At 40.7% G+C, this 9,907-nt stretch overlaps 1 protein-coding gene across 4 annotated transcripts in view; it reads right to left on the bottom strand.

The window, feature by feature from the left end:
- LOC307118348 (beta/gamma crystallin domain-containing protein 3) overlaps positions 1–9,699 on the bottom strand; it is a 33,657-nt gene extending 23,958 nt beyond the window's left edge. For all 4 annotated transcript variants that reach the window (XR_013815535.1, XR_013815536.1, XM_079803952.1 and 1 more), the window contains exons 1-3: positions 9,535–9,699; positions 9,045–9,123; positions 1–340 (exon numbers count right to left, since the gene is read on the bottom strand). The exon at positions 1–340 is cut by the window's left edge and continues 13 nt beyond it. Coding sequence is in view for 2 of the 4 variants with exons in the window: in XM_079803952.1 (XP_079660078.1) it covers positions 1–340; positions 9,045–9,123; positions 9,535–9,641 (526 nt within the window). In the remaining 2 variants the exon portion in view is untranslated. The remainder of the gene's footprint in view (positions 341–9,044; positions 9,124–9,534) is intronic.
- Positions 9,700–9,907: the final 208 nt, after the last annotated feature.

Raw genomic sequence — 9,907 nt, 5'->3', positions numbered from 1 at the left:
GCTCTGAATGACACACAGACGGCTCCAGCGGCTCCTCCCTTCCTCCGCTCCTCTGTGTGTGTGTGCTGGTGTGTGTCTCTCTCTGTGCTGTAACACACTCTGTGCTGTCGGCCGGTCTCTCTCTCTGCACTCGGGCCGGTTCTGCCCGGCTGAACTGGAAGAGGCTGCCCAGGCGTCTGAGGAGTCCGTCTGCAGGAGGAGCTGTGGAGCCCCGGTCCTCTGGAGCTGTGGAGCCCCGGTCCTCTGGAGCTGTGGAGCCCTGGTCCTCTGGAGCTGTGGAGCCGTGTGGAGCCCCGTCCTCTGTGTGTGACGCACAGCCTCCGTCAGACGACTGCGACTCCTGGAGAGAACGGAGAGCGTGAGGTGACCGCCCCTCTCTCTCTCTCTCTCTCTCTCTCTCTCTCTCTCTCTCTCTCTCTCTCTCTCTCTCTCTCTCTCGTCCCTCCCCCAGTACATCCCACCACAACCCTTAACCCATTCAGTGCTGAACCACCACAAAACAGAAGAACAAAAAGAAAGATTGAAAGACATTTCTTAGCTCTTAATTCTGTGATTTTTCTCTTATTTAACACACTTGTCCTCTCTGTTAAGACTAGCACTGCGTCCAAGCTCCAACCCTTCCCTCCTGTAGTGTGTGTGAAACAGTACGTAGTATGCAAATAGTATGATAGTAGTATGAGAGTAATATGAGAGTAGTATGAGGGTAGTATGAGAGTAGTATAATAGTAGTATGAGAGTAATATGAGAGTAGTATGAGCATGAGAGTAGTATGAGCATGAGAGTAGTATGAGAGTAGTATGAGGGTAGTATGAGAGTAGTATGAGAGTAATATGAGAGTAGTATGAGGGTAGTATGAGAGTAGTATAATAGTAGTATGAGAGTAATATGAGAGTAGTATGAGGGTAGTATGAGGGTAGTATGATAGTAGTATGAGAGTAGTATGAGAGTAGTATGAGAGTAGTATGAGGGTAGTATGAGAGTAGTATGAGGGTATGAGAGTAGTATGAGGGTAGTATGATAGTAGTATGAGTATGAGAGTATCGATTGCTCCTGTCTGCCTGCTGTGTCTGTTGCTCTGTAGAGCCTTGCTTACGTTTGAATCTTTATTTTGATATTTCCTCTTTCTTCTACTGCTAAATATAACTTACTCATCACCATACATTGTTTAAAAATTGCCTATCACGTTAAATTTGACATCACTAGCTTTTAATCTAAATCACCATCACACTTTAGCATTTCGCTAGCCTGTTAGCTTGTTATCTCTGCACTCGGGTCTCCCTTAACTTCATAACTTGGATTAGTAAATTGTGTCCAGCAAACGATTGTGGTAAGTGGTAAGTTGGATTAATCAACAAACACGGTAAGTCATGTCTTCTCCTGTCATTATCACTTGCACCGCATGCCGCATGTTTAGTGTAGGCTTCTCCGCTGGCGAACAGGGCTTCACATGTGATAAATGTAAGGAGATAGTTAGGCTGACGGAGAAGATTTCAGAATTAGAAACATGCATCCATACTTTATCTGAGAGTAGTGAGGATGTAACAGCTTTAGACACTGATTTGGATGCGAATAGCTTAGTGAACTCTGTACATTCTTCGGTTCCGGCTGCAGGGCCCTCGCAGCAGGGAAACTGGGTAACAGTGAGGCAGCATAGTCGCAGACCAAAGAACCGCTTTTCCGTTCCAGTTAGAACATCAAACAGGTTCTCCCCTCTCAGTGAAGCACCCACTGAGTATCCTGTTGAAAGTGCCCTAGTCATTGGCGATTCTATTACACGGAACTTGAAGATAGAGACACCAGCCACCATAGTCACTTGTTTACCGGGAGCCAGAGCACCGGACATCAAAGCAAATTTAAAAGTGCTGGCTAAAGCTAATCGTAAATTCTCTGAGATTATTATTCACGTCGGCACTAATGATGTTCGACTTCGCCAGTCGGAGATCACCATAATTAAAGAGGTGTGTGAACTCGCTAGTACGATGTCAGAGGCTGTTTTTTGTTCTGGACCGCTCCCGGCAAAAAGGAGTGATGAGATAGTTAGCAGACTATCATCACTCAATGGCTGGATGTCTAAGTGGTGTCTGCAAAATAACATAGGGTTCATAGACAATTGGAAAAGTTTTTGGGGCAGACCTGACCTGTTGAAGAAGGATGGCATCCATCCCTCTTGGGGTGGTGCCGCTCTTCTCTCTAGTAATCTGGCACATAGTCTTAGAGCTAAACCTTGACTCACTGAGCCCAGGTCAGGAAGCAGACAAACTGGCTAAACCGACCGTCTGCTAGCTGTCTCACGTTACCGGAGTCAGATAAATCCCAGCACATAGAGACTCTTTCACCTAGATATTATCATATAGAGACTGTGTCTGTTCCCCGAATTAGTAAATACAAAAAAACATCAAAACCATTCAACAGTAGAAATTTAATTGATGTCCAAAAAATAAACAAAAGATATAATACAGATGAACAATTGATAAAGCTTGGGTTGCTGAATATTAGATCCCTTTCCCCAAAAGCGCTTATTGTTAATGATATTATTACAGATAATAATCTAGATGTGCTCTGTTTGACAGAAACCTGGCTAAAACCTGACGACTACATTACCTTAAATGAGTCCACCCCCCAAGATTACTGTTATAAACATGAGCCGCGTCTGAAAGGTAAAGGGGGAGGGGTTGCTGTAATTTATAATAATATCTTAAGTATTACTCAGAAGTCTAGTTTCAAATATAATTCCTTCGAAGTTTTGGTGTTTTATGTAACGTTATGTAGTGTACAAGCACTAAATGGTTTAGCTCCCCAATACTTGAGCGAGCTCTTAACATATTATACTCCATCACGTCTACTGCGGTCTCAAAATTCTGGCCAGTTGATAATACCGAGAATATCCAAATCAACTGCAGGCGGTCGATCCTTTTCCTATTTAGCACCTAAACTCTGGAACAGTCTTCCTAACATTGTTCGGGAAGCAGACACACTCTGTCAGTTTAAATCTAGACTTAAAACACATCTCTTTACTGTGGCATACACATAAAACACTTTTTCAATGAAATGATTGTTAGGCTGCATTAACTAGGTCAGCCGGAACCGGGAACACTTCCCATAACACCTGATGTACTCGTTACATCATCAGAAGAATGGCATCTACGCTAATGTTAGTCTCTCTGTTTTATCCCGAGGTTTACTGCAGTCAGCCGGATCCAGGCCGTATCCAGTTCAGATAGTGGACCTGCGCCCAGAGAAGACCAACGCAGGACCAACACATGACCAACACATGACCAACACATGACCAACACATGACCAACACATGACCAACACATGACCCTGAAGGGTCTGCAGAGACCGTGATTAGACTCCCCCTGCAACTGCCTCATCGACACGGCATCTCAATAAACCCGTCTCCGGCGTGTTGACTCAGATTGTTCGAATATTACAATTAAATAATACTTAAATCGATATGTCATCCTCAATAAACCCGTCTCCAGCGGGTTGCCTCCGATCATTCGAATATTGCACTTTAATAATTATTTAATCAACATCATCCTCAATAAACCCGTCTCCAGCATGTTGCCCCCGGTCCCTCGAATATTCCGATCTATTATGACCTCTGAGCTGTAAAGCTGCCAGAATAATAATAATAATAATACGCTGTTTGTTAATTGGCCAGAGGAGAACTGGCACCCCGACTGAGCCTGGTTTCTCCCAAGGTTTATTTTTCTCCATTAGGTCACCTGATGGGGTTTTGGTTTCCTTGCCACTGTTGCCTCTGGCTTGGCGTGCTCAGTTGGGGACACTAAATTTTTTCAACTAAACATCGAAATAAATCTAATTAATAAACTAAATTAACCATTTAAACTAAATTACTGATCGAATTATTGATCTAAAGCTCACACTGTCACTGTATGATAATTGAAATGAACTGATGACATCAGCATTTTTTTTTCTTCCAGAATGGCTGTACAGCTGAATAAAATTATGCTGCATTATCTTCCTGTTTAACACTGTAAAGCTGTTTTGAAACAATCTACATTGTTAAAAGCGCTATATAAATAAAGTTGACTTGACTTGACTTGAGAGTAGTATGAGAGTAGTATGAGAGTAGTATGAGGGTAGTATGATAGTAGTATGAGGGTAGTATGAGAGTAGTATGAGAGTAGTATGAGGGTAGTATGATAGTAGTATGAGGGTAGTATGAGAGTAGTATGAGGGTAGTATGATAGCAGTATGAGAGTAGTATGAGAGTAGTATAAGTATGAGAGTAGTATGAGGGTAGTATGAGTATGAGAGTAGTATGAGAGTAGTATGAGAGTAGTATGAGAGTAGTATGAGAGTAGTATGAGAGTAGTATGAGAGTAGTATGAGTATGAGAGTAGTATGAGAGTAGTATGAGAGTAGTATGAGGGTAGTATGAGAGTAGTATGAGAGTAGTATGAGAGTAGTATGAGTATGAGAGTAGTATGAGAGTAGTATGAGAGTAGTATGAGTATGAGAGTAGTATGAGAGTAGTATGAGAGTAGTATGAGAGTAGTATGAGAGTAGTATGAGTATGAGAGTAGTATGAGGGTAGTATGAGAGTAGTATGAGAGTAGTATGAGAGTAGTATGAGGGTAGTATGAGAGTAGTATGAGAGTAGTATTCCTCTTCTTAATATCATTAATTCATCTTTGTCATTAGGATATGTACCGAAAACTTTTAAGTTGGCTATTATTAAACCACTTATTAAAAAAACGCAACTTGATCCTACAGAATTAGTCAATTATAGACCAATCTCAAATCTACCCTTTCTGTCAGAAACACTTGAAAAGGCAGTGTCTTCACAATTATGTTCCTTTTTAGAAAGAAATGCTATCTGTGAGGATTTCCAGTCAGGATTTAGACCGTATCATAGCACTGAGACTGCTCTCATCAGAGTTACACATGATTTACTCTTATCATCCTATCGTGGCTGCATCTCTCTATTAGTGTTACTCCATCTTAGCGCTGCATTTGATACTATCGACCACAACATTCTTTTGAATAGACTCGAAAATTATGTAGGTATTAGTGGAATTGCTTTGTCATGGTTTAAATCATACCTATGCGACCGTTATCAGTTTGTAGCAGTAAATTAAGAGATGTCACAGCGAGCACAAGTTCAGTCTGGAGTACCACAAGGCTCAGTGCTAGGACCGCTACTCTTCACTCTGTACATGCTACCACTGGGAGATATCATTAGGAAGCATGGCGTTAGTTTTCATTGTTATGCTGACGATACTCAGCTCTATATTTCTTCACGCCCTGAAGAAACTTACCAATTCACAAGATTAACTGAATGCATAGCTGATATAAAACATTGGATGACCAGTAATTTCCTGCAACTCAATTCAGAAAAAACTGAATTTTTAATTATTGGACAAAAAAGCTCCACAAGTAGTAGCCTAGAATACTGTCTAACACTTGATGCTCTGTCAAGTCCTCTGGTCAGTGAGGAACCTGGGTGTGCTCTTTGATACCAATCTTTTGTTTGAAAGCCACGTTTCTAGCATCTGTAAAACTGCATTCTACCATCTTAAAAATATCTCTAAATTAGATTCCCCCTGAAACTGCCTCATGGACACGGCATCCTCAATAAACCCGTCTCCGGCGTGATGACTCAGATTGTTCGAATATTACTATTTAATAATACTTAAATCGATATGTCATCCTCAATAAACCCGCGTGTTGCCTCTGATCCTTCGAATATTCCGATCTATTATGACCTCTGACCTGTAAAGTTTACAGAATAATAATCATACACTGTTTGTTAATTGGCCAGAGGAGAACTGCCCCCCCGACTGAGCCTGGTTTCTCCAAGGTTTATTTTCCTTCATTAGGCTCTTGTTGGGGTTTTGGTTTCCTTGCCACTGTTGCCTCTGGCTTGGCGTGCTCAGTTGGGGACACTACATTTTTCTAAATTCTTTAACTAAATATCGAAATAAATCTAATTATTAAACTAAATTAACCATATAAACTAAATTACTGATCTAATTACTGATCTAAAGCCCACACTTTCACTGTATGACAATTGAAATGAACTGATGATATCACCGTTTTCTCCAGAATGGCTATACAGCTGAATAAAATTATGCTGCATTATTTTCCTGTTTAACACTGTAAAGCTGCTTTGAAACAATCTACATTGTTAAAAGCGCTATTTAAATAAAGTTTACTTGACTTGACTAGTATGATAGTAGTATGAGGGTAGTATGAGAATAGTATGAGGGTAGTATGAGAGTAGTATGATGGTAGTATGAGAGTAGTATGAGTAGTAAGAGAGTAGTATGAGGGTAGTATGAGGGTAGTATGAGAGTAGTATGAGGGTAGTATGAGAGTAGTATGAGTAGTAAGAGAATAGTATGAGGGTAGTATGAGGGTAGTATGAGAGTAGTATGAGGGTAGTATGAGAGTAGTATGAGTAGTAAGAGAATAGTATGAGGGTAGTATGAGAGTAGTATGAGGGTAGTATGAGAGTAGTATGAGTAGTAAGAGAATAGTATGAGGGTAGTATGAGGGTAGTATGAGAGTAGTATGAGGGTAGTATGAGAGTAGTATGAGGGTAGTATGAGAATAGTATGAGGGTAGTATGAGAGTAGTATGATGGTAGTATGAGAGTAGTATGAGTAGTAAGAGAGTAGTATGAGGGTAGTATGAGAGTAGTATGAGGGTAGTATGAGAGTAGTATGAGTAGTAAGAGAATAGTATGAGGGTAGTATGAGGGTAGTATGAGAGTAGTATGAGGGTAGTATGAGAGTAGTATGAGGGTAGTATGAGAGTAGTATGAGGGTAGTATGAGAGTAGTATGAGAGTAGTATTAGGGTAGTATGAGAGTATTATGAGAGTAGTATAAGAGTAGTATGAGGGTAGTATGAGAGTAGTATGAGGGTAGTATGAGAGTAGTATGAGAGTATTATGAGAGTAGTATAAGAGTAGTATGAGGGTAGTATGAGAGTAGTATGAGAGTAGTATGAGGGTAGTATGAGAGTAGTATGAGGGTAGTATGAGAGTAGTATGAAGGTAGTATGAGAGTAGTATGAGAGTAGTATGAGGGTAGTATGAGAGTAGTATGAGAGTAGTAAGAGAGTAGTATGAGGGTAGTATGAGAGTAGTATGAGAGTAGTATGATAGTAGTATGAGGGCAGTATGAGAGTAGTAAGAGAGTAGTAAGAGAGTAGTATGAAGGTAGTATGAGAGTAGTATGAGAGTAGTATGAGGGTAGTATGAGAGTAGTAAGAGAGTAGTAAGAGAGTAGTATGAAGGTAGTATGAGAGTAGTATGAGAGTAGTAAGAGAGTAGTATGAAGGTAGTATGAGAGTAGTATGAGAGTAGTATGAGGGTAGTATGAGAGTAGTAAGAGAGTAGTAAGAGAGTAGTATGAAGGTAGTATGAGAGTAGTAAGAGAGTAGTAAGAGAGTAGTATGAGAGTAGTAAGAGAGTAGTATGAAGGTAGTATGAGAGTAGTATGAGAGTAGTATAGGGGTAGTATGAGAGTAGTATGAGAGTAGTATGAGAGTAGTATGAGTGTATTATGAGTGTAGTATGAGTGTAGTATGAGGGTAGTATGAGAGTAGTATGAGAGTAGTATGAGGGTAGTATGAGGGTAGTATGAGAGTAGTATGAGGGTAGTATGAGAGTAGTATGAGAGTAGTAAGAGAGTAGTATGAGGGTAGTATGAGAGTAGTATGAGAGTAGTAAGAGAGTAGTATGAGGGTAGTATGAGAGTAGTATGAGAGTAGTAAGAGAGTAGTATGAGGGTAGTATGAGGGTAGTATGAGAGTAATATGATAGCAGTTTGAGGGTAGTATGAGAGTAGTATGAGAGTAGTAAGAGAGTAGTATGAGAGTAGTATGAGAGTAGTATGATAGTAGTATGAGGGTAGTATGAGAGTAGTATGAGAGTAGTATGAGGGTAGTATGAGAGTAGTATGAGAGTAGTAAGAGAGTAGTATGAGAGTAGTAAGAGAGTAGTATGATAGTAGTATGAGAGTAGTAAGAGAGTAGTATGAGAGTAGTATGAGAGTAGTATGATAGCAGTTTGAGGGTAGTATGAGAGTAGTATGAGAGTAGTAAGAGAGTAGTATGAGGGTAGTATGAGAGTAGTATGAGAGTAGTATGAGAGTAGTATGATAGTAGTATGAGGGTAGTATGAGAGTAGTAAGAGAGTAGTATGAGGGTAGTATGAGAGTAGTATGAGAGTAGTTTGATAGTAGTATGATAGTAGTATGAGAGTAGAATGAGGGTAGTATGAGAGTAGTATGAGAGTAGTATGAGAGTAGTATGATAGTAGTATGAGGGTAGTATGAGAGTAGTATAAGAGTAGTAAGAGAGTAGTATGAGGGTTGTATGAGAGTAGTATGAGAGTAGAATGAGGGTAGTATGAGAGTAGTATGAGAGTAGAATGAGAGTAGTATGAGAGTAGTTTGATAGTAGAATGAGAGTAGTATGAGAGTAGAATGAGAGTAGTATGAGAGTAGTTTGATAGTAGAATGAGAGTAGTATGAGAGTAATATGAGAGTAGTAAGTGAGTAGTAAGAGAGTAGTATGAAGGTAGTATGAGAGTAGTATGAGAGTAGTATGAGAGAAGTTTGATAGTAGAATGAGAGTAGTATGAGAGTAGTATGAGAGTAATATGAGAGTAGTAAGAGAGTAGTATGAAGGTAGTATGAGAGTAGAATGAGAGTAGTATGAGAGTAGTTTGATAGTAGAATGAGAGTAGTATGAGAGTAGTATGAGAGTAATATGAGAGTAGTAAGTGAGTAGTAAGAGAGTAGTATGAAGGTAGTATGAGAGTAGTATGCGAATAGGTAGTGAAAACGCCCTCACTCACTCACTCACTCACACACACACACTCACTCACTCACTCACTCACACACACACACACACACACACACACACACACACACACACACACACACACACACACACACACACACACACACACACACACACACACACACACACACACACACACACACACACACACACACACACACACACACACACACACACACACACACACACACACACACACACCTGAGCTGGTGCTTCTGTGTTCAGGTGCTGCTCGGGTGTTTGGTCTTGGTCTGTGGGTCCATCAGTGTCTCTGCTCTCACTGAGGGAAATAAACAGATCAGAGGGAAATACAAAGCATTAACAATCAACACTGAACTAAACCCAGAAACCGCCTTCAGCTCAACTGATATCAGATTCTCTCCAGAGACACACACACACACACACACACACACACACACACACACACACACACACACACACACACACACACACAGAGAGACACACCCTGCGCTATTAAATGACTATTTTCTTCCACATATTTCCAGCCCGTTTGACAGGAGAAATAAAATCATCTACACTAAAGACACTTGAACTGTGTGTGCTCGTTTCATTCTGGAACAGAGAAAACACGAAACAACTCAAAGACGACAGAAACACGAACACACACGGGCTTCGACTTCCCTCGTTCAACAGCTAAAAATAGAAGGAAGGAAGAAAAACTGAGACGAACCTTTCATTCCCCTCCGCGTCCACAGATTTACTCCTGGAAAAGAATCTGGAAAGGTTTTTGGCGAAATCCTCGTGCCAGGACATCTGCCTCTTCACATCGGACATCATGAGCACACTCACACACACACTAACGTCCGAGAAGAGAGAGTCAAACACAACGACCCTTCTCTTCATGGGTCAGGGTTAGCAGAGACTGAAGAGAGTTTGAGGAAGTTTGTTTGGGAGGAGTCAGAGTTAATCATCAACTCATGGAGGAACAGGAGAAGAGTTTGAGCTCCATAGCAAACCGCGTCTGGAGTTAAAAACATAACCTGCAGAGGAATAAAGTTATAAACCGTGCGTTATGATGACGTGAAGCGGGTAAACTGTGTCAG

The sequence above is a fragment of the Gobio gobio genome (assembly GCF_949357685.1).
Source record: "Gobio gobio genome assembly, chromosome: 22".
NCBI lineage: Eukaryota > Metazoa > Chordata > Actinopteri > Cypriniformes > Gobionidae > Gobio > Gobio gobio.
This window is presented reverse-complemented; position numbering and strand designations above follow the sequence as displayed.